Source organism: Rhinatrema bivittatum, chromosome 11 (genome assembly GCF_901001135.1).
Source record: "Rhinatrema bivittatum chromosome 11, aRhiBiv1.1, whole genome shotgun sequence".
NCBI lineage: Eukaryota > Metazoa > Chordata > Amphibia > Gymnophiona > Rhinatrematidae > Rhinatrema > Rhinatrema bivittatum.
The window spans coordinates 33,299,299-33,324,809 of NC_042625.1; the positions used below are offsets into that span (position 1 = coordinate 33,299,299).

The 25,511-nt window shown below is 43.8% G+C and overlaps 1 protein-coding gene across 12 annotated transcripts in view; it reads right to left on the minus strand.

Annotated features, from left to right (window-relative positions):
• GIT2 (GIT ArfGAP 2) overlaps window positions 1-25,511 on the minus strand; it is a 215,391-nt gene that overhangs the window by 33,262 nt on the left and 156,618 nt on the right. For 4 of the 12 annotated variants that reach the window (XM_029571954.1, XM_029571953.1, XM_029571956.1 and 1 more), the window contains exon 16: window positions 13,887-13,976. The exons of 6 other annotated variants lie outside the window; for them this stretch is intronic. In XM_029571954.1, the coding sequence (XP_029427814.1) occupies window positions 13,887-13,976 (90 nt within the window). Of the gene's footprint in view, window positions 1-712; window positions 850-13,886; window positions 13,977-25,511 lie in introns of all 12 variants that reach the window. 2 more of the 12 variants (XR_003852033.1, XM_029571962.1) reach the window with 1 other exon arrangement.

The window sequence follows — 25,511 nt, forward strand, 5'->3', positions numbered from 1 at the left end:
TACAAGATTTTAGGAGACAATGTCGCAATCAAAATCTGAAGTCTACCCCTGCTTGTTCTGTGTAGTATGCTCTTGGTTCAGGGGAGTAGCAAGGAACTGCTTGCTCCACTTTTCTATATAAACTTTGTTTTCCCCCCAACTTTTGATTTAAAAAATAACTCCTTTATTTGAGGGCAAATAAGGTAGTATCATGTCTGAGGAATCTCTCTTAAGGATGTCATTCTGTACTGGCTGGAACCAAATCATTCTGTTTTGTAGTCATCTCCAGAGGACCCCCAAGTGAAATTTAAAAAACGCTTCTTTTACTAGTAATTGAACATATTCAGTAAAATATACTATAAATGTACATATCTTCATATTTGCCAATTTCAATTACAATTGTGTGATTACAACAAACAGCCTACAATAGTCATTTCAGTTTCTTTTGTGTGTTTTGGGAAGGGGCAGATATACCTCTTTTGGCAGATTAATTTACTACCAGAGGGAATAAATATTACATTTTTATTTTCTATAATGAATGTTTTAGCAAGCTTACTACAATACACAGGTTGAGCTGATTAACATTTAAGGGGATAAAGGCAGGGTATGCCTTGACATTTTCCAAATCAATGTAGTACATCTTTGGCACTTGCACATTTTATCATCATTAAAACAAAATTCCAACATGGACTGCAAATAAGCATGCAGCCACCTCTGGAATGGATGCACATACATTTCTGAAGGTGTGCCAGAGGCTGGAATAACGTTAATGCACATTTTAGAGCTGCAGACTGAAAGGCTCAGCTTCAAAACGCTTAAAGTTCCCTTCAAGTCAGGATATGCGAAGGAAGGACCCCATTTTTTCATTTTCTGCAGGCAGAAATCTGCAGTTAAGATCGTTTTTGTGTTTTTACTTTCATAACTTGAGATGCAAAGTTAAAGTCAAGAAAGTTTCACATCATTTTTTTTAATAAATAGAATCTGTTCACATCTACAACAGTTGAAATTCTACACAATACTTTGATTTCTGAACTGATCAGAAATCGTGCAGTTATGGCTGAAGACTTCATTCATGGCATAGAATCTGTCCATCTAACTGCAGAAATGATGCAATGGTCAAAAAATTCTCAAGGTCCACTGCGGACTGAAACAGAGCTAGATGCAGTAAAACGTTTTCGATTCCTATTAAACCATCCTACATGGCTCTTATGTTTACCTGAACACAGCAGGTAGCTCTGTGGGATCCTAAATATATTTAAAATGATTCAAATTGTTTTCCCATTAGGAGCATTCCTAATACATGCAGATCCTAAAAGGATTGTCAGTAACAGGGGTTGTAAATCTGGACAAAAAGACAGTGATGCGAGATCACACTTTTTAGTGCCTACACTACAAAAATGGATTTTATCTTAAGAAAAATCCAACAGCAACTCTAAACATTTTAAACATCACAAAGCACAACCATTAGAAATAGGTTTTGTTTGAATAAATGTTTGAATAAATGAATAAATTCAAAGCAAGTGATCTTCACAGGGTTTAACAGGAATGTATGTATAAAATTATTTTTATGAAAGACATTTTGGAATGTTACCAAATCTTATATCAGAAAGGAAAGGTGGCGTAAGTAGCACACACATATAATATAGGGCAAATGCAACGTAGGCAATGCATGGCAAATATAAATCACTGGTCAATACATCTTAACATGAAAAGTCTTTATTGTAGATACCGTCACATCAGTGGTACACATAAATCAAGGAAGTTGTGTTAATAGTGTAGGGTCCTTGTTCCTATTGACCAGTGATTTATATTTGCCACGCATTGCCTATGTTGCATTTGCACCAGATCTCATATACCATGACCAGTTAATTCTTTGAATTAATATTAAAAAATACACATTTATCTAACGCAGTTAATTTACACTTCTGCATGCAGGCATACACTCAGTTTAGTTCTCTTAATCTTTCGGAGACTTAGAATGCCAGTTTGCACAGACAAGCTCAGCAAGGTTAGCACAATAGCTTTTTAAAATCTGTTTTTTTTTTTTAATACATAAGTTTCTTTACTGCTGGCTCACATACATTCTGAATCTTTAAAAAATCATAGCTAAATTTCAATATGGTGAGGCAGGACAGCTTCATCTCAGACCAGGATTCAACCAATCTATTTTACATTATCTTTTCTGTGATGCATAAAAGGAAAAGGCCTTTTATCCAAATCACAAGCAAGTTTGCTTACCTTAAACGGCGTTTTCAGTAGATAGCAGGAGGAATTAGCCATGCTGTCTGGGACGTCCTCCGTGTGGCCCTGGGCGGAGCTTCTCTATAAGAATACAGAGCTTTGGCTCTGTGTGCCTGCACGGCTCTTCCTGCGCAATTACTGATCCTCCTCAGTCTATAAGATATTTAGTTCAGTGACAGTGAAGAGGTTGTCCAGGGAGGTGGGCGGGTTAACATGGCTAATTCCTCCTGCTATCTACGGAAAATACCTTTTATGGTAAGCCAATTTGTTTTTTCCCCATCAATATGTAGGCTGAATTAGCCATACTGTCTGGGAGTCCCCAGTTTAGGGTTGTGTCATGCACACTGATGTATGCTGAAGTAGGGGGATGCATACCCCTTGCAAAGGTAATTGTTCGTTGTGTGCTCAACCCGCCATGGTCGTGGACAGTCTCAACTTCCTGTCGAGTAGTGCAATACCACCAAACCCACTGCGGCGTTTGAAGTTGCCTGCTGGTCAAGAAAGTAGTGTGACATGAAAGTATGTAGAGATGACCATGTGGCTACTTTACAAATGTCCAGCAAATATCCTTGTGGAGATGTGCAATTGAAGCTGCTATGGCTCTCACTTGATGTGCCTTGCCTGGATTCAACAGTTCTGCTGAGTGCTTTGAGTAACAAAAATGAACGCACTGGAATATCCAATTTGACAAAGTCTTCTTTGCTCCCAGTAAGACCTGGCACAATAGGATTGAAAGAGACAAAGTTGAGAAGTTCTGTTTGCTACATGCGTTCTTCACTTGTAATAAGGCAAAGCCCTCTTACAATCCAATATGTGAAGGAGCCGCTCCCTCTCATTTTTATGTGGCCTTGGAAAAAAGGTTGGTAATGTGATCGTTTGATTTGGATGGAAAGCTGAGATTACCTTTGATAAGAAGGATTGATGTGTTCTTAAAGTAATCTTATGGTGAAATTGCAAGAATGGAGGGTAGTGAACCAAGGCCTGTAGCTCACTGACCCACCTTGCTGAAGTCACTGCAACTAGGAATATTACTTTCCAAGTCAAATGTTTCATGTGGTTATTGTTCATAGGTTCAAAGGGTGGGAGCATGAGCTGTTCCAATTCTAGATTTATCGCCCAGGGAAATGGAGGTTTGGCTATGGGTTGCCTCAATTTTAAGACACTGTTCATAAAATGCAACACTAAAGGATGGTTTGAAATGGGAAGATCATTGAATGGAGATGATATGCAGCTATAGCGCTCATGTGAACTCTGACGGATGATTTTGCCAACCCTGCTTGGTAGAGCATATGCAAGATGGGTCTATATTTTTCTCGTCACACGACATCATGTACTGCTGCCAGTTGCATTGATAATTTTTCCTAGTGGAAGCTTTTCTAGCCGACACTAGGATGTCGTGGATCCCTGTAGGCAACTGCAGGTGGTTTAATACTCTCCGTTCAATCTCCAAGCTGTGAGCTGTAGGGAGGAATGCATGGGGTGCAGCAGGGTGCCTCCTTCCTGAGTCAGCAGATCCATACTGTTCCCTAACAAAATAGGAGAACTAATGGATAGTTGAACTAGATAGGCATACCAAGAGCGTCTTGGCCAGGTCAGGGCAATGAGGATGAAATCTGCCACATCCGTGATGCATTTCTGGATTGCCCGGGATATTAATGGGATCAGGGGATAAGCATAGAAGAGTCCTCCGGTCCATGGAATGAGGAACGCGTCTTGGGCAAACCGTTCTCAGCTTGGACAGACTGAACAAAACATCTGAACTTTCCTGTTGTGTATTGTTCAAAGAGATCCATGCATGAGAGGCCCAATGTCATGAAAAGATCCTGATTGAGAGCCCACTCGTGAGGATGGAAGATTCTGCTAAGCCTGTCTGCTTTGGTAGTTACGACTCCTGGGAGATTAGTTGCTGCGATATGGAGCATGCTTCTACCCATTCCAGGATTTGAATTGCTTCCTTGCAGAGGATCCAGAACCTGACCCTCCTTCCTTGTTTATGTAGAACATGGCCACTTGGTTGTCTGTGTGTACCATCACATTCTTTCCCTGAAGCTGGTTGTGGAATGTAGAGAGGGCATTCTTTATTGCTCTCAACTCTAGATTTGTTGGTTTTTTTGACGGTGTCCACAGACTTTGCGTCTTCATGTGCTGCAAATGAACCCACCAACCCTTTGTCAATGCATCTGTGGTCAAAACAAGTTGGTGCACTGGGTTGCAGAATGGGGATCCCATAGTTAGGACTGGTGGGGACAGCCATGTTATGGTCCTTAATCGTTTGGGTCAGATTCACCCTCTTGGATAATGGCTGAGTAAATTGGAACTATTGAGTTTTGAGATCCCACTGTATGCGGTGCATATGCAGGTGAGTGTGTGACACCACATATATAGCTGCCATGTAGCCCAGAAGGGTTAGGGCCTGACGTGCCAAGGGGCGCGCACATTGTTTCAACTGTAACGCTAGAGTGCGAAAGGCTTGAGCCCTGTCTGCAGGGAGAAAGGCTTTGCCTATAGTAGTATTTCTGTTTGCTCCTATTAATTGGAGAGTTTGAGTTGGTTGAAGGCTGGATTTTTCGTAATTTATTATGAATCCCAGGCCTTCCGAGCAAAGTATTGTGTCCATCCTGACTGTGTGATACTAGAAGCTGATCGTCCAGATAAGGGGACAACTGAATTCCTCTTTTCCTCAAGTGGGACACAGCTACTGCTAAACATTTTGTGAAAACTCTCGGGATAAAAAAAAGAGTCCAAAGGGGAGAGCTTTGAATTGGTAATACTGCTCATTGCCCTGGAAACACAGGTAGTGCCATGAAAAATAGTGCATTGGTATGTGGGAATTAGCAACCTTGAGATCCAACGAGTACATCCAATCATTGGGCTGAAGTAAAGGCAGAATCGACCTGAGGGATGTCAACTTGAACTTCTTTCCAAATATGCTTTTTAAGGGCCTGCAAATCTAGAATTGGGCAGAGAGCCCCTAGCTTTCTATGGAATGAGGAAGTATTGGGAATAGAATCCCTTTTTGCGTTGGTGCAGAGGCACTGTTTGGACGGCCTGTTGAAGTAGTGAGTCTTCTTCCTGTTGCAACAGCTGAGCTTGTACCTGGTCTCACACTGAGGGAACAAGGTGCAGGAGGGACGGGTTCTTTTTGAAATTCAACCTATATCCCTCAGAGATGATGCTTAAGACCCAACAGTTTGACATGATTGTTTCCCAAGAATAGTAAAAATGGGACAGCTTGCCCCTACTGTCAACAATAGCTGTGGCCGAGACCTGCTCAAAAACTCTGTTGCGGATTTTGATTGTTGTCTTTGCTGACATTGGCCTCTTGGCCTACTCCTGGAGTGTCTCTGCTGTGGCTGCTGTCTTGGAGGCCAATACGCTGGTGGCCAGTAGGTTGTGTACAGTCTAAAGGAACACCTTTGGTAATAAGATTTCTTATAGCCCCAGTAATACTTCCTGGTTGAAGATTGTTCTGCCAGGGAAGTCGGGGACAAGACTGCCACATTCTGCTCCTTAAGCTGAGAAACTGTTTCCTGAAGCTTGTCACCGAACAAGTTTTCTCCCTTACATAGCAGATCTGCCAGCATTTTATGAACATCTTCTCGTATTGCACTGGCCCGTAGCCAGGCTATCCTCCAGGCCGTCATGGACTCTGTCTATGTATGGGCCGAGGTTTCAAACGCCTCATACGCCATCCGAAGGATGTGGCCCAAGCCTTCCTCTAAATCTGTAAATGGCTGGGGTAGGGTGTGGTCTGCTGACCCAGGCAAGTAATGTTGCTTGATGGACTGCAAACACTCATACAAATACTGAGTTATGTAAAATTAGTACCGTTGAATCTTTGCATTCAATATCGCCACTTAGAAGGTTTTACGTCTGAATTCATCCAGGTATCAATTATCTTTACCAGGAGGAGTATTAGAATATAGGTGTGATTTCTTCAAATTTTTCATCGTTGATTCGATGACTACTGAAGCATGGGCAGCTCTGCGGTCCAATAGTGCAGTGACTTTCTCATCCGGAACTCGATGTCCATCTTTCTATTTATTTATTTATTTATTTATTTTATTTATTTAATTTTATATACCGGCAACCGTTTGCACATCGTGCCGGTTTACAGATAACTTACAAACAAAGATATGTAGGCAGATATTCTAGACATCAATGGCCCTGAGAAGGGAAATTTCCATGTTGTCCATTACTGCGTCAATAACTGAATGAGAAGGTAAAGCTGTGGGCTCAGCTGGGATGTCAAAGATCTTCAATATACCCTACACTTCCAATCTTGGATCCAGCACCTTCTTGGTTTCAATTTTTTTTAGAAGGGATCCCACTTTTTCAATAAATTTGGAGTGGGATAGTCCTCTGGGGGCGAGGATGGTTCAGTTAGGTCTTCTGGAGGGTCTGAAGGAATTCCTGTGAAAGATTCTGGTAAAGTTGGTGGAGAATCTCGGCATTCCATATCCAGTTGTGGAGAGAATTGCGGTGGTGGTTCTTCAGTCTCATCCTGTATGGGGTACGGGAGCTCTCTCATTGGGAAGAGTTTCTCAATTGGAGGACGATCTCGTTTGCCGTGCACTGGGTGCGTGGCATTTGTGAAGCATGATTCGATATGCCATGTGTGTTGGGCCAAGTCTGCATGGTCTGCACGTAACTCGACACATTCTCCTTGCCTCATGCTTGCCTGGCTTCAACTCATGCGTTGGACGATAATGATCAATGCTATTAGTGACCAGCAATGCTTTCTTCTATGTGTTTTTCAATGACCCATCCCCTAATGTCTGTCATTTTTTTTGACCAAATATCAAAGGGCACCAAAATTGTTTAAGAAGGATCCTTACAATACTGATTGAAACCTCAAAGCAAATCCCTCATGAATAACTATAACTTCTTGTATTTAAACTCCTAAATCCTCATGAAAAGAGTGAAAAAATTGAACTATTGACAAGAAAAATTTTTTTATGGAAGGAGAGGAACGTTTCATATGCATAATCATAAATCCCCACCAGGGGTAATATGAATATCAATTGTAATCATAAACATCCCTCCTCCGACCAATGTATACAGTCCATGTGCAAACAGTGCTACAATCAAAAAAGCTCTAAAACATTTTACGTTGTCAAGGACGGTGAAAAAATCACTCCAAATATTCAAAGTGCTGTCAAATGAACGCTCCTCGCAGCCTTGTAGACTAATCCCAAAGGAGGGTATAAATCTTGAAAAGCCGCTGATGGCGCGACCTAGATAGGCTTAACCGGCAGTCTCTTATGGCTTAAAACTAAGCTCATACAACACCCCGACTTATCTGGTGGTTTGGCGGGTCACCGACATAGCCACGTTTCAGGTCCACACTGAGACCTTTCATCAGGGAGTTGATCCTCTTACGATGTCTCGTCGGTCAGTGTTGAGCCATTGCCTGCTAGGTTCATGGCGTGGGTCTTGCGACTCTATCCAAGGCTGGTTGTCAGCCTTGGATAGAGTCGCAAGACCCACGCCATGAACCTAGCAGGCAATGGCTCAACACTGACCGACGAGACATCGTAAGAGGATCAACTCCCTGATGAAAGGTCTCAGTGTGGACGCAGTAATGGAAGGTCTCAGTTATTGACGCAGTAATGGACAACATCCAAGGCTGGTTGTCAGCCTTGGATAGAGTCGCAAGACCCACGCCATGAACCTAGCAGGCAATGGCTCAACACTGACCGACGAGACATCGTAAGAGGATCAACTCCCTGATGAAAGGTCTCAGTGTGGACCTGAAACGTGGCTATGTCGGTGACCCGCCAAACCACCAGATAAGTCGGGGTGTTGTATGAGCTTAGTTTTAAGCCATAAGAGACTGCCGGTTAAGCCTATCTAGGTCGCGCCATCAGCGGCTTTTCAAGATTTATACCCTTTGTTGGGATTAGTCTACAAGGCTGCGAGGAGCGTTCATTTGACAGCACTTTGAATATTTGGAGTGATTTTTTCACCGTCCTTGACAACGTAAAATGTTTTAGAGTAATAGACAAAAAATTATTTTAAAAAAAAGCTTTTTTGATTGTAGCACTGTTTGCACATGGACTGTATACATCGGTCGGAGGAGGGATGTTTATGATTACAATTGATATTCATATTACCCCTGGTGGGGATTTATGATTATGCATATGAAACGTTCCTCTCCTTCCATAAAAATTTTTTTCTTGTCAATAGTTCAATTTTTTCACTCTTTTCATGAGGATTTAGGAGTTTAAATACAAGAAGTTATAGTTATTCATGAAGGATTTGCTTTGAGGTGTCATTTTTTTGAAGCATGGGAAAGCTTGAGCATTTTGGGAACACATCTCACTTGGCTCTGCTTTTTCTGACCATCTGATGGACCCAGAGAGGACATTCACCTTTCCTGCTCAGCACAGTGGGTCTTTGGCCCTTGAGAGGAGCAAGAGAAAAGGTGTTCTGATGCTGGGACATACGAACCAGTGGATGCCTCATCCCTTAGGCCTGGAAATCTTGTGCGCTCGCTGTCTCTGGGCGACATGTGGACTGGTTATACTACGGGGCTAGGCAAATATAGCAGTAGTTGTGTCCATCTGCCACATTGGCAGTACTTGAAGGTGGGAAGCTTGGGTGCCATGGTAGCACTTAAAAGTGCTGTTTGGGGTTTCCGTGTGAGGAAGAAAATGAAGAATATGAGAAGAGAGAAGTGGTTCCACGCGTGCGACTACTTGGATGGAAGAAAAAAAAAAAAAAGACTGAGGAGGATCAGTAATCACACGGGAAGAGCCACGCAGGTGCATAGAGTCAAGACTCTGTATTCTTAGAGAGAAGCTCCGCAGAGGGCCGCATGGAGGACAACCTAGATAGCATGGCTAATTCAACCTGCTTATTGATGGAGAAATGAAGTATTACAACATTTTGGACACTGAAAGAAAAATTAGCTTATGGTGTAATAATGCAATGATTTTTTTTCATTGTACTAAAACAGTTTTTACTTGCAGGGTAAGAGCATTGGTAATTGGGCATTTACCAAATTCTCATCGATACAGAGTACTCTAAAATGAGTCCATCCACATGACAGCATTTACAGCTTAATATATAGGATCTAGTTCTATGGCTCAGGCCATAGTGTCGTGTGATGTGCCATGGAGGATCCAGGCATAGATCCCTCCAGCCCTGTCTGATGTTCAGGCCCAATGGTGGTCTCTACTCCCAACCAAGCAACCTTGGAAGTAGAACCATTTAAGTCCTGGATTTGGGGGAGGGGAGGGGTGATGTGTTCCTTGGCCTCCTCTCCCTCCCTCCCCCCCCCCCATTGCCTTGTCAACTATCTAGAGAGGAGAGGCAGGGGAGGTAAAGCCCGCTGAGGATACTAGCAGGAAAAACTAAAAATGTTGATATATGTGTTATTTGTTTTCAAATTTTATCCAGAGGAAATTTTTAACATAGCAATTATAAAGCAACAGAAAAGGCAAAGTATTCTTTTAAGTATCCAATCCACATGTGCCAAAATAATGACAAGCTGTGATAAGACATTAAAAAAGTTGATAGGATAGAATTGTCTATTAAGCAGATATGCATATCAAAGCTTTACCAGAAACTGACACTCTTAGTAACTATGTTCACTAAGGACTTTTGTCAGCACAGTCTCATAATGAGAAAGTATCTGTTAGGGCTCGATTTACCCAAATTTAGGACTTAGAAGCATTTCTGCAACTTAACTGAATAAAAATAAATTTCATCTCATATTACAAGGGAAAAGCAGATATACAACTCAGCAGCCCTGTGTTATCTCTGGAATGTGAATAAACCTGGATTCTTAGGCCAGCTCAGAATCATGACCTCATTATCCTTTTTCAGATATGTGGTGTACCTCCCCTGCCATCACCAACATCTGGAACTGAGCAAAGGAAGTGCATGGCGCATGCTCCTGACATATCACATCATAAAAGGGTAAAAAGCCAAAAACACTTGCCAGTAATTTCATCACCATGCTACGTTTTAAATAAGTACAAAAGCATATGTGGTTTAACTACAGTAATAAATGGAAGAAAAATAGTAAAGAAAAAAAAATGGAAACAAGTCTCATACCTAGTGGAAAAAAATCACTGTCATAATTAGGATGTTAAAAAGAATACTACACAGGAATCAAGGAAGGCTTAATTCAGCAATCCATAAATATTTATGAATTAAGTCACCTGTGCACATTTTACTTTGCTCTTAACTGTCTAATGAGCAGCATTGTATATCAAGGAGGAACAATCTCTTTACAGACAGACATGCTGTTTTTTCCTACTCTGAAGCTGGACTCCATTCGACCCCTTCTAGGCTATGATAACTTGACAGCTCAGATTATACAGCACAAACTAAACAAGGAAGGAAGAATGGGATGCTTATGTGCCTGACAATAGCCATTCTCAGCCTTCACAATTCCTCAGCCTGTGGAACAAGTTTGCAGTGCAGTTTTTAAAGATTCCACAGCAGGCTTTGCCACCTTTGAACCATATATATTATCTTCCTTCTTGGAAGAAAAAGGAAAAGGTTCCAGATTTTCAGGAATTAGCTCCTCTGAATGTATCAGAATTTCTTGAATCATCAAATATTGGAGAGGCCCAACCGGCTACGTTGTTTCTCTCTTTTTTGCTAAATACTGATAAAGACTGGGTCTTAAGGCTGTACTTCAGGAATATCAAAGAGAAATTCTACCACTTAAATGTGAGAATATTTCCTGATGTAACTAAAGAAACTCAAGTAAGAAGAAAACAGTTTTTGTTCATTCTTGATAAATTCTTTAAAAATAAAGATGTGTTATTCTGTGGACAGAAGGTTTATGTATTTCCCGATGTATCTAAGCCTACCCAGGCAAGGAGAATAAAGTTTCTTTCTCTGAAAACAAAAATTATGGAATTAGGTGCGTCCTTTTACTTGAAATATCCAAGTAAATGTTTTTAGTTTTCAGGGTAAAAAATATGTGTTCACGGAACCTTCACATCTTGAAGTATTTTTGAAGGATAAAAATGAAGTTAGTTTGAATAAAACAGTACCAACTGTATCAACTGAAGATAAGGTCATTTAAATAAATAGGCAATCCTCTCTTATGATTATTATAGAAAAATGTATATAATGTCTTGTCCCCGCATTATTTTATTTGAATAGACAAAACTTGTATAATTTGGAATGGAATATCACTCCATATGTATGTATTATGTTGTCTATTCAAATTTCCTGTTTATGCACAGAAACGTGAACATTGTATTTTCTTTTCTTGTTGAAAATTTCAATAAAGATTAAATTATAAAAAATGAAATATCTGGTCTAGCAACCCCATAAGTTTCACGAAGTTCTCACAAAACTTAGTATTTAGACTCCCCAGGTTGGAATGCGTTTGTAATTTCCTTAATTTCTTTAAGATATATTTATTTTATTTTATTTATTTTTCTATACTGATATTCGATTCGAAATATCACACCGGTTTACATACGAGTTGACCAAAGGCGAGCCTTTAGGGGACATGGTACATTATAACAAGGTATAAATTAACAGAATAATCAGGAAACAAAATATAAAGAGCAACCTGCATTACATAACTACTCTTTTAAGATTAAAAATGTTCTGGCATAATTTACTATGTACAACAGGTGGAGAGAGGGGCTGGTATATGATCATATATGACCTTCAATAAGTGTATGATCTACTCCTCCTATAGTGGACTTTGGAAACTATGGTTAAGGATAAATTTACCGCTTGTTCTTTTTTTTGCTTTCTTCCATAAGTGAAATTCTTTTCTGTTAAAAACCATATGATGTTATATATCAGGAATTTCTGATTATGTAATTTGAAATATTGATAAATAAAAAATAAAACAAAAAAAACAAACAAAAAAAATTCCTCAGCCTGAAACACAAAACGGGCAAAGCACAATACAAACCAGCCAGCTCCCAAGATACACTCCCCACCCATTACCCTGAAGAATCACCTCTAGTCAATAGTTTTTGGGTTTTTTCCCAGAAGTATTTTCCATATACATTTTATATTTGTATATTTCTTGCGTAGGCACTCCTTTCTGTATTTAATACGTTTAAAAGTGCTGTGCATAGCAGAAAAATATTGGAGAATAAAGTGGAAGCTGCTTGACTGATATGTGCGCATTAGCTTACTGACTATGTAGTAGTAGTATAAGCAGTCAACATGATTCATCCTAATACAATACTGCTATATAACAATATTGTCCATCTCTTATTGCCCTACACTCTTGCCAAGGATGTGTTCTGTGTGATAGAGAACATGAAAGAAGTTTACCTTAGAAGTGTAAGCATTTGGAAACTATGTGGTATAAAAACTTCTGCTATTGGAGTTGTAAGAAAACCAATGTGAGGGTGTGAAGTTGTGAATGAAAGGAAAATAAAAGGTTATATCAAGACAAGAGATGGTACAGATGTTGGACAGGATAGACCAATAAGCCAAAGTGATTTTTTAAAAAGGTGAGTGGCACGAACCCTGGTGGGAAAAAAGTGGCATCAGCTCTTTAAAAGCAGGACTTGCATGTCAAAATTTAGACAGTGTTTGAAAATAGATGAAACAAATTCTATTGGGACTTAACCAATACAATAAGATGGCAACTTTCAAATGGGCGCATGGACGCACATATACACGTGTGTGTTGGCTATTTTATAACGTGCACCTAATTTTAACCTTGTGCACGCCCAGCAGCGTAAAGTTGGGTTTGAGCCATGTGAGGGAATTTTATGACAGGCAAGTTTTCCTTGTCATGACCAGTTCGCCTATAGCTAGGTCAACTAAACCTCTCTGGTTCTTTAGCCTGCACTTCCCCCAGATCCTTCTATCCCCTCACAGATGCCTATAACTTGATTTATTTTTTTTTTACTTGCACCTCATCCATAGCAGAAGTTACCTTTTTTTCTCTGATGCGAGATATTTGCACATCGGCACTTGTGCGTGCATCTGGGCGCCTTATAAAATCAGGTGGGCGCACACATGTGCGTGTATCTCCTGATTTTGGCATGTGAAAGTCTTTTACAATTCACCTTTAAGTGTTTTATTCCAGCCATCTTTCCTATTTTTCAAGAAATTCAAAGCATTTTTAAATGTGTCATAATGGATTCCAAAGGAAGGGAGTTCCTCAGATAGTAATAAACATTCTATTTCCCCAGTCAAATAAAAGGTCTGCACTGTATATATCTGGGTGAATTAATGGTTGGGAACATATCTGTAGGAGGAGCAAAGGGCATTAGTGCAGTATCTAAGATGGCTCTTACTCTTCCGAACCTTGAGTGACTTTTTTCCCCATCATATTCTTTTTTTTTTTTTTTTTAATGTAATATCCTCTAAATGCCTACTTTCAAAACAAAATTTGGGTGAATTAAGCCCTAACTAGGGGCTCAACCAGCAGACAGCACAAGCTTCTATGATGCAAATGCAGTATTTTAATCAAACAGCACATTGCATAAGCTGTGAGTTGGAACATGAATAATGTAATACATTGGTTTTAGTCAGTGTGGAGTTAGATGAGCATGAGAAGAAAACGTTATATATGGGCAGATTAAATTATGATACATTTCTGTTTCATGCATGAAAGATGGGCAGTTAAAAGAGAGGAAACAGGACAGAGGTAGAAGGCTCCCTGAGAAACTGCGCTTTCTCCAGAGAACAGACCAAGTCAGAAGGTACTTAACCATTTGAGTGCTTTCATCCTTTGACCAGGAAAGCGTGGAGGGAAAGGAGGGTAGAGATGAAGAGGAGGTCACAAACGCACTCCTCCCGATCTAAAAGGGGAAAAAGAAAAACACTAGGGAAAAAAAAAAAGCAAACAAAAATACTCTACGATAACTTAAAAAACAGATATAAGAAAACAGGACTGTTGTGAAAATATAATATCAATGATCAATGATTATGAAACAGTAATCTTACACTAGACCTCTTTTCTTACAAGATACTATAGCTCCAGAACTAGTATTTTAAAAATGTCATTGTGGTATAACAACTTGACATGATTTAATTCTCCCTTTTTATTTTTATTTTTTTTTAGTGAAAGTATGATTTTCTTTTTTAATAAAATCATTCTCTTAATATTTATTAAATTTCAAGTACTTGCAGAAAAGTAGACTTTGGCTTAAATGGCAAAGTCACTGTTGCGCTAAAGATGCTCAAATGCTGAGGAGCCTACAATTCATATAAGGACTCAATTAAAACTTCTCTTAAAAAGAGACCTTTAAGCCCCAGTAAAGTCTGAACTCTCTATAACAAATATATATTCCTAAAATTATACAAGGAAAGCAAGCAGAATTTCTTTGGAAGAACAACTTTTCCTCATAAAACATAGATGCTATACTGGTGATTAAAATATATTAACACATTTGTGTTCTTAACTTCCTGTCACCCTAGGACCAGAAGGAAAATGATTTTAGTCACTATCCTGTTACTAGAAACTAAAGATAAAACTGCTTTTAAATCTCTTTTTTTCTCTTACCTTTAACTGAGGACTTAGGTGAAAGTTATTACTTATTAACTCCATATACTATGGGCCTGATTTTAAAAAGTATTTACGCGAGTATGTGGGCCTTTGAAAATTGCTACAATATGTGCCATTTAATTGTCCATAGGATTTATTCGCGCAAGTGCACTTTACTCGAGTAAATGGCTTTTGAAAATTGCTACAACAGTAGTTATATGTAGTAGTAGTTATATCTGTTTTTTGAAAATTACCTATGAATTTAATTAAAATTGGGGCACTACCATGCTGACCAACAAAAGAACACCATGTAGGCATTATACAGATACAAGTATGTAAATAGCACAAAATGATCACTCCAAGGAGATTAAAAAAACAAAACAAACAAAAAAAAACAGAAGCAAACTTAATTTTCCAAAAAACATCACCCCTCCACAGACATGTTCCTGGAATTCAGCTACCACTGCAAACTGCTCCTGACCTCCCTCGGCACAGACAGCCAAATGGAATAATCTTGAGACTGAAGATGCCACCTAGATAGCAAGCTCTCTGCAAGGGACTCATGTGATCTCTCGTCCAAGGCAACAGGCCTAAAGATGCTGCCATGGAACAGAGAAGCTGAGAAAGCCAGAAAACTGGCCGTCAGCAACTATCAAGCTGGCTGATGCAGTAAGAAAACACTTTGTGCCAGCAGACAGGGCTCCCAGGTATGCCAGTGTCTGAGAAGGCTCTAAATTACTTTGGAAGAGTGGATTATCCAACCCAACTTTTGAAACATCTGACCTATCCATCCTTTTAGTGACTTTCTTGTTCCAACTTCACCCTCATCAGCGAGTCGTCCAGACGGGGGACCAAAACTCCCTCTCTTTGCAGTGCCGCTGCCACAACCATCATTACCTTGGAAGAGATCTGAGGCACTGCAGCCAAACCGAAAGTGAGGGCTTGAAAACAGAAATGCTCTCCCAGCTCTATAAAGTAAAGGAATTACCAATGTTCCTTCCTTGTTGGGATATGAAGAATTCCCCTCACCGCACCAATGGAATGACAGACCTCAAGGTTTCTACCCTGAAATGTGTCACTTGCAGGAACTTGTTGACCTGTTTCAGAATGTGCCTCCTTTCTTGGAAACCATCAAGTAAATTGAGTAATGTCCCAGTCCACTTTGTAACTTCAGTACCGGCACCAGTGCTTTCAGATCAAGGAAGCAAAGCATAATTCTTACCACCAACTGACAGAGGGAAATCATAAAAATGTTTGAAACTGAATGGGAGAATTCTAGAGTGTAACCATCTGAGTAACCTCCTAGACCCACTGGTCTGATGTAAACTGGGCAGATCTCCAGCACTTGGAACTGAGCCCCCAAGCTTTCATTGGGAGGCTCTAGAGGAACCTCTCCCAGAAGGGCTGTCTTTACCTCCTTTCTTGGACCGAAAGGACCATTATCTACCAGGCTTCTGAGTATTCAAGGTTTGACCCTTACTATATCTCCTAGAGCTCAGAAACCTATTGAGGGCTGGAAGAAAACAAGAGAAATTCATAAGACCTATCTCTCTGGTAGCCTAGGCACTTCTGAATTGCTCCAGACCTCGACCATCCTTTCCCAAACCTCTTCAAACAGCTACCCCTTAAAGGGCAGCTTAGTCAAACTGTTCTTCAAAATGGAATCTGCTGACCAATTTCGTAGCTAAAGAAGTCATCTTGCTGCTACTATGGACGCCATTCCCCTGGCAGTTGAAGCATAAATCAAAGGAAGCATCTACCAGATATGCAGCTCCCGGCTCCAAATGCAGGGATTCATCCACCACATCCTCTCTTGTGCACTGCACCAGATGTAATCTAGATCGTGCCACTATATTGCTGGGTCATGCTGACTGCTCACAGTCTTGCTTCAACACCATTTTCCTATCCTGGGCATGCTTCAGAACCACACCATCTTCCACTGGAATTGTAGACCTCTTAGTCACTGAACAGACCAGCACAACCACTTTTGGAAACTTCAGCTTCTCTCTCTTCTGAGGCACCAAAGGATATAGTTTGGCCATCCACCTCTAAAATTTGCTTCAGGAGACACCTATTCCAGATCAATCAGATCATCCACCACCTTATGTGGAGGAAAAGATTTGGAAGGCTTTCTAATACTGACCATAATGGGGTCTTCCACTGAGCTAGGAGTCTTGTCTTTCTTCTATATGCAGCATACTCAAAGACTTAGGAGTAGATTAAAAAAAAAAAAAAAGTGTGCACATGTTATAAAATCGGGGTTGGCGTGCGCAAGGAGGGGGGTGTTGTCGAACTTGGCAAGTTTCGCGAGGCAACATATCAGGGCCTTCCCCAGTTCCCTTCCAGTCCGCTCCAATTAAGGAGCGGACTGGGAGGGAACTTCCCTACCCCCTACCCTAACCTCCCTTCCTCTTACCCCCTAAACTTAATCTCCTGTACCTTTTTTTTTGTTCTTTAAGTTGCTGCTCCTCCGGAGCAGAAGCAGCACATGCTCCCCCTGCACAGCGGCAAATGGCCGCTGTACCGGCGCCTCCAGCCCCGCCCTCAGACCACCCCCTTTTCAGGCCCTGGGTTTATGCGCGTGGCCGGGCCAGTTTTAAAACCCCGGGGTTTACACACACCGGGTTTTTAAAATCTGTCCGTAAGTAAACAAGGATGTCAGTTCCTCCTTATGGTTAAAAATTAATGAGGCTGTAAGTGGGACAATCAGGGGTTTAGATTTAAAAGCAGCCTCAAAAAGGTGGAAAAGAAGCCTCCAAATCTGAAAAATATGTCCTCTTCCAATCTTTTGCCTTTTCCTACTCAAGCTCCCTGACCCAGAAAGGGCTGGAAGACCCAGAGTGGATCCCGGGACCGAACTCTGTCCCATAATAAAAGCTTGCTCCAAACATTTAAAAAAATTCACCTCCCCAGGCACAGAAGGAAGAAGAAAATAATTTTTTAAGGGATGCAGCTGTAAAGGAATCTCCCGAAGACCTCTCAGATGCCTACCCCTTGGGTTTGAGAGGAAGATGACCCATGTTTCCTGCACTATCCGACAGATCTAAAATGGCCACTGATCCGAAGTCAGCGAGAGGCCCTGACTGCACCTGGCTTCTTGGATGTCCCTGATAACTTGGGTTCCCTACCCACCCTGGGCAGTAGTTTACACTGTTTCATAGCTCTCCACTCTCATTTAAACAGACGCAGCAAAGTTTAGTCCCGTCCCTCCCCCCCGCGACTGCAGCTTCCTCAGGCCACAGCCTGAACAGAGCACAAGCTTCTTCCTGCACGCTGCAACAGCCGCCATCACAATTGCCGCTTCCCTCAGAGCTCTCCCAGCAGCTCCACTACAGCCGGGGAAGGAAAAGAGCAGTGACTTACCAAACAGTTCCTCTCGCTGCCTGCTCCCGAGCCCTGAACTACCTCTGTTGTGGCCAAGCTTTCTTCTAATTTTTTTTTTTTTTAAACTTTATGAATCATCTGGTCACTTCTAGCTCAGGTGAGTAGGAGAATAAAGATGACTTGAGTGGTGGTAATGGAGTGTTATGGAAAGACGACCACCTAGCCCAACCCAGAACACAGAAAAATTCTGGAAGCACCCTGGCCAAGGCTGTGCTAAACTGAGGGCATTTACCTCAGAAGCTGCCTTCTTTTTTTAAATCCTCCTATGCTAGGGCAATGCTCAACTGAGGGAATGAGAGCAAATCACTTTAGGAGCTGTCACTAATCCTCTTTTCCTTACCAGTGTAACCAAACCTTAGTCCACAGCATGGGATATGCACTCTACCATCTGCTGGAGACAGAATACTGGCTGAGGTCAACATAGATGCTTACATAGCAAGCCTACTATCCTGTCTCCATGTGCTTGTCGGTGAGCATAACCCATTCATGTGGACTGATCTGACACTATGGAAAGGAATCTCTTTTGAATTATACGAGAATTTTAGCTAAAGTGCCTGGTCACAGAGTGGAACAAGTACTCCCATCAATTATTCATAAAAACCAAATGGGTGTTATTCAGGATATATGTGGTGCAGATTATCAGGTCTATCCAGTAACGAGCGGTAGGAAGAGCTGCGTTAGTGCCCGGCGCACCCGCGGTTGCCGCACGCACAGTGCAGGTCACTACCGCTTGATCCTGTATGTAAATAGCTTGCAAATGCAAGCTGCGTCTAAGAAGCGTCCGTGAAGCGTTAGGCCCGCGCAACCCATTTTACTGGATAGAGCGCCTATACAGTATCCTGGGTGCGCTTGCCTAACGCTTCACGGCCACGCTGGTATCTGTCATTTCAAATGTCATTTGAAATGACAGATACCAGGAAGTCGGGATTGCCAGGAGAGGTCGCTTTACACTGCCAGTCCCTTCTTACCTCTTCCCGAAGCAGGGCGCGAAAAGCAGCCTTGCTCCGGGAGGAGGGAAGAAGGGACTGGCAGTGTAAAGCGACGAAGCGACTTACTTTTTGCAGCCCCTCCGGACATCGGACGACCTCTCCTGCCTCCAGCTGCTCGCGAAGATGGATGCCTGCACGGCCGCTGAAGACGTGATGTCACATGCCATGACGCCAAACATCGTGACGTCACGTCTTCAGCGGCCGTGCAGGCGTCCATCTTCACGAGCAGCTGGAGGCAGGAGAGGTCGTCCGATGTCCGGAGGGGCTGCAAAAAGTAAGTCGCTTCGCCGCTTCACACTGCCAGTCCCTTCTTCCCTCCTCCCGGAGCAAGGCTGCTTTTCGCACCCTGCTTCGGGAGGAGGGGAGAGGGGACTGGCACGGGGGAAGCCACGATGTCCGGAGGGGAGCTGCAAAAGTAAGTCGCCGAGCGTAGGATTGCCCGTCCTCTCCCCTCTCTCTCTTGCAATTTTTTTTTTTCGCTTTTTATTTGCTTCGGGAGGAGGGGAGAGGACTGGGGCTGCCCCGGAGACCAGCATCCATGGACGCGGCCAGGGCAGGTGAGCGGGGGCTGGGGGAAAGCTTGCCGCCTACCCTTACCCCTGCCTCTAACGCAGGGGTAAGGGTAGGCGGTAAGTTAGCAGGTTAAACGCGCGGCAAAACGGCAGGGTAAAATAGCGATAGACGGGGCGCGGGTTACTGGATGCTAGGGAATAGCTAATTCGCTCGTTTGCATGCAATATACATGCCGCGTGCGGAAGGGGTTGCCCGGGGATTTTAGGACGCTGTAAGGGTAGGTTAAAGGGGGTTGTGGATCGCAGGAAGGGCTAACGCGGCTGGAAAGTGAGTAGAATGCGGGTTAGGAGCGGGGTAAACGCGGCCGCACTTTACTGGATAGACCTGTATGTTAGATGTACCCTGAACTTAATACATCATGTTCACAGAGTAGGTGGTGAGGCTATTTTGGTTGCCCTTGATGGAGAAAAGGCTTTCGAGAAAACAAAGTGGCCTTAATTATTTTTAACCCTCCAATGTTTTAGATATGGAGTAATTTTTTATTTATTTATTTTTAAACATAGGTTAAAAATGAAGTAGTATTTTTCTTGCATTGCAAAAGGGAATTCACTTAATGCTACCATCCAGGAGAATGGCTATAAAATCCTTTACCAGTGATACTTCACTCTGGATAGGCTCCATAAAAGAAAATTGGTTCTTACCTGATAATTTTCATTCCTATAGTACCACGGATCAGTCCAGACTCCTGAGTTTGGCCCCCCCCCTCTAGCAGATGGAGACAGAAGTTTACCAACAAACTCCGCCTTATCTAGGAGGGTGCCACCTACAGCCTGGCAGTATTACTTAATGTCAAAGCAGAATGGATCCAATAACCCAAACTAACTATATACAGTAACCTAACAACCATAAACAGGCTCAATGACCCCCAAATGGGAACAGAACCCGTGCTACCCGGAATAAAACTTGAGTGATCTGTCAATAAAAAGGGACAATAATTGAAAGGAAAAAGCGTGGATTCTCCATGACGTTCAAGTACCTAAACAGGGTGGGGCTCTGAACTGATCAGTGGTACTACAGGAGCAAAAATTATCAGGTAAGAACCAAATTTTCTTTTCCCTGTACGTACCAGGATCAGTCCAGACTCCTGGGATGTACCAGAGCCGTACTTACTTGGGATGGGATCCGGAGAGGCCCGCTCTAAGCACACCTTCTCCAAAAACTTCTGTCCTTCACGCCCCAACATCCAACCGGTAATGCCTGGCAAAGGTATGCAACGACTTCCAGGTAGCCGCTCTACAAATCTCGTTCTGGAGAAATCTGTTGACATTCCGCCCAGGACGTAGCTTGAGAACGAGTAGAATGAGCCCAAAGACCCACTGGCAAGGACTGACCGCTCAATAAATAAGCAGAAATTATGGCGTCCTTCAGCCAGTGAGCTATCGTAGTCTTAGAAGCCATGTTACTTCTTCGTGGCCCACTCCAGAGCACAAAAAGATGATCCGAGACTCAGAAACTATTGGTAACCTCCAGGTAGCAGAGCAAGGCTCTACGAACATCCAGTTTCCGTAAATCTTTAGAAAAGGGGTCCGAGCTATCCAGATTGGAGAAGGACGGAAGCTCTACCGATTGATTTAAATGGAAAGATGACACCACCTTGGGAAGAAAGGAAGGAACCGTTTGCAGGGAAACTCCTGAATCCGAAAGCCTCAAGAAGGGCTCCCTACACGACAAGGCTTGAATCTCAGTCAGCCTGCGCACAGAAGGAATCGCCACCAGAAACACCACTTTCAACGTGAGATCCTTCAAGGCTGCTCTCTGTAAGGGTTCAAAAGGCGCCGTACACAAGGCTTTAAGGACCAAATTTAGATTCCAGGATGGACATGGCTGCCGCACTGGAGGACACAAATGCTTCGCTCCCCGCAGAAAACGAGAAACATCGGGATGCGCCTCCAAGCTCGTCCCTTGAATGTTACCACGTAAGGAACTGAGCACCACCACCTGCACTCGTAAGGAACCACACGACAAGCCCTTCGCTAGTCCAGCTTGAAGAAAACCCAAAATGTCTGGTATACTCGCCCGGGTAGGCACAATACTCTGGCGAGACACCACGCCTCAAAAACTTTCCAGACTCGGACATAAGATAAGGAGGTAGACACTTTTTGTGACCGCAACAATGTGGCCACCACCGCATCAGAGTATCCTCTGGACTTCAGTCGCCTCCTCTCAAAAGCCATGCCGCTAAACAAAAGCGCTCCACCTGGTTGAAACAAACGGGCCCCTGGTGAAGCAAGTTCGGCAGGTCCGGAAACCGCAAGGGACCTTCCATGGTCAGATTGAGATCCGCAAACCATGGACGTCTCGGCCACTCGGGAGCTACCAGAATCACCTCTGCCGGGTGTAATTCTATTCGGCGAAGAGTCCGGCCTATGAGAGGCCAAGGAGGAATCACAAAGCAGCACATCCGTCGGCCAGGGGAGTACCAGGGCGTCCATGCCCTCTGCCCCCATGTTTCTGCGCCGAGCAAAAAAGCGTGGAGCCTTGGCATTCTTGAATGTCGCCATCAGATCCATGGAGGGCGTGCCCCACTGGGCACAGATGATCTGAAAAGCTTCATCCGTGAGCTCCCACTCTCCGGGATCCAGACAATGACTGAGGAAGTCCGTGTGAATGTTTTCTACCCTGGCAATGTGGGAGGTTGCGATGCTGAATAAGTGCTGCTCTGCCCATGAGATCAGCAGATGAGCCTCCAACGCCACCAGTTGATTCCGGGTTCCACCCTGACTGTTGATGGAGGCCACCGTGGTCGCACTGTCTGAGAGGCTCTGACCGACTTGCCGCGGAGAATCGGAAGGAACGCTTGCAGTGACAATCTCACTGCCCTGGTTTCCAAACGATTGATGGACCAACGGGCCTCCTCTTGGGACCATTGTCCTTGTACCGATTTCCGCTGACAAACCGCTCCCCAACCGTACAGGCTGGCATCCGTAGTGACTACCGTCCATTCCAGAATTACCAACGGAACACCACGCTGCAAGTTGTCCGGAAGTAGCCACCAATCTAGGCTGGACCGAGCGGACCCAGTCAGAGGTAAATGAAGATGAAACTGCTCTGATACCAGGTTCCAGCGGGAGAGTAATGCTGACTGCAAGGGCCGCATATGAGCGAAGGCCCACGGTACCAATTCGAAGGTCAAGGTCATAGATCCCAAGACTTGCAAGTAATCCCAGACTGTCAGGGATTGCTTTGCCAACAAGACTCGCACCCGACCTTGTAGCTTGACCATACGTTCCTCCGTTAGAGATACTGTTCCCTGACAGGTATTGAACAAAGCTCCGAAAAACTCCAAGGACTGGGAGGGCACTAGCAGACTCTTAGACATGTTGACCACCCAGCCGAGCGTTCTCAGCAATTGAAGTACCCAGTCTATCACTTCTTGGCAAAGTAATTCTGATTTCGCCCGAATTAGCCAATCGTCCAGATATGGATGTACCAAGTAACCTTCCTTTCGGAGTTGTGCTGCCACCACCATCATGATCTTGGTGAATGTCCTAGGAGCTGTAGCCAGACCGAACAGCAACGCCTGGAATTGGTAATTATCTCCTAAGACGGAGAATCTCAGAAACTGTTGATGATCGGACCAGATTCTGATGTGTAGATAGGCCTCTGTGAGATCCAGTGACGCTAGAATTTCCCCGGACCGACGCAATGACGGATCTTAACGTTTCCATCCGGAAGCGAGGGATCCGAAGGCATCTGTTGACCCGCTTGAGGTCTAGGATGGGTCAAAAAGTGCCCTCCTTCTTGGGCACCACGGAATATATGGAGTACAGACCTCTTCGAAGGTCCCCCCAGTGGCCGGAATTGTGGTCTTCTTTGTGACTGTCACCACTGCAGCATCCACCTTAGGAATGCATAAAAGCTCCAAAGCCTCCTCGGGCAGAAGATAGAGCTTATCCATCGCCTTCGCCACCTTAAGGCCCGTCCGGAGTGTCCCACTCCTTAAAATGTAAGTCCGTGGCTGAAAAATGAAAGGGAAGACAAAGGAGGGCCCCGTAGGCCCAGCACCACTGGGTCCGCAGCTCCTAGGCGAGACTCCTCCTGGGGAAGCTGAATGCCTAGCTCTTAAAATAGCCGGGATGAGGGGACCCAGCTCATCTCTCCGAAAGAGACGGACTACCTTCGAGTCATCTCCGTCTGCTCCATGGGACCCTCGCAGACCTTCCTGCATCTGATCGCCCTCCCCCCTCAAGGAAGGAATGTCAGGGTCCACCTAGTCCTCCGACTCCGTGGAGGAATCCGGATCCGTGAAAGGGGTGCGCAAGGTGGCGGGTGGTTTCCCAGACGATGAGCCCGGGTCCTGGGTGGTCCGGACCTACTTCTGAAGTCCGTGCTGTGAGTCCAGGAGAAGAGGCCTCTTCTTGCCCGCCTTTCTAGCCTTAAAGGCTTTATGCATAAGAAGAATAAAATCATAGGAAAAAAAAAAAAAGAGGACTCCGATGACGAATCATCTGTGTCCCCGGCTGGGGTGTCCCCCACCCCCTGTCTTTCAACACACGTGGGATTTTCCCCCTCAAGGACCCTCCGCTGTGGTGACAAATTCGGCGGGAGATCCTCCTCCCCGCGCTCTGCCGAGGCCACAGCCCTGAAAGGAGACAAAATGGCGCCCGCCCCCGAGGCCACTGATCCCAGCAGACCCAAAATGGCACCCGTTCCTGTGCTGCTCGGGAACGGGTCAGGAACCGCAGGCGGCAGGATCCCCGAAGGCACCAGTGACTGTCTGGACCCGAAGAACGACCCTTCTCAGGGTCATGGAGGCACCCTCTCCCCCAAAACACAATTGGAACACAAACTCTCACGCGACAGGCACGGCCCTTCACGGCATAGCTTACAGCAAAGAACCAACGCTACCCCCCCCGAAAACGCGGCAAAACGGCATAAAAATACCCCCACCACTATCAGGAGGCCAGGGAGCGTCGAGCTGCACCAAATATCAAAAAATCAAATATACATATATATATATTTTTTTTTTAACAAGTACCTGTCCGAGAGCTTCCGGGTCCTGAACCTACTGGGGGGAGTGAGCCGGGCTCCCCGGTATCACCCCCAGTATTTGCACCAGCTGGCAACGGGGTCCTCAACCCAGCACTTCAGCTGCCTCTGAAACCAGGGGGGATGGTCCCCTCAGGACCTCACGACCCCCCTGGGAGGCGGGAGACTCCGACTTGCAGGAATTCACTGCGGTTCGCCTCCTGAGAAAAACTACCTTTTCCTATTTTTTTTTTTTAAACACCTAACACTGACCTAAAATTCCAACTAGGCCCTAATACAGACTGTAGGTTTTGCACCCTCTCCACCTGCTGGAGACAGAAGAATACTGCCAGGTTGTAGGTGGCACACTCCTAGATAAGGCGGAGTTTGTTGGTAAACCTCTGTCTCAGTCTGCTGGGGGGGGGCGCAAAACCCAGGAGTCTGGACTGATCCGGGTACGTACAGGGAAAACTGGAATTAAACCTGGGGGAAAAGGGAACTTTTATCCATGTTTGGTGGTTTTTCCCAGTTATTACAATTTATTGGACAGAAATACATCATGGATTTACAAGATTACAAAAAAGGATCTCCTCTTGAAGTCTGCTACAATCTTATTGGGACATAAGTTAAATACATTTTTGCCTGTAAGCTCCACTAATTCTTCTTTGGTTTCCATATGTTGACAGTCTCTAAGCTTGTTACACTGAGTTCCCCAGATTGGTCTTCTTTATTCTTCTGGTTCTTTTGGAATGTTTACACTATGGAGAAATTAATATATCAGATTTGAGACAGGTATTCTAATGTTGGACATATCTGGGGATAGTTTTTGAATTTTATGGGCAAGGAAGGGATTGGGTATTACTAGCAGGTGGGTTCCTTTTCTTGTATTCGAAAGGTTAGTACAGTTTTTCCTAGGATGGGGGTCCTAACCATAT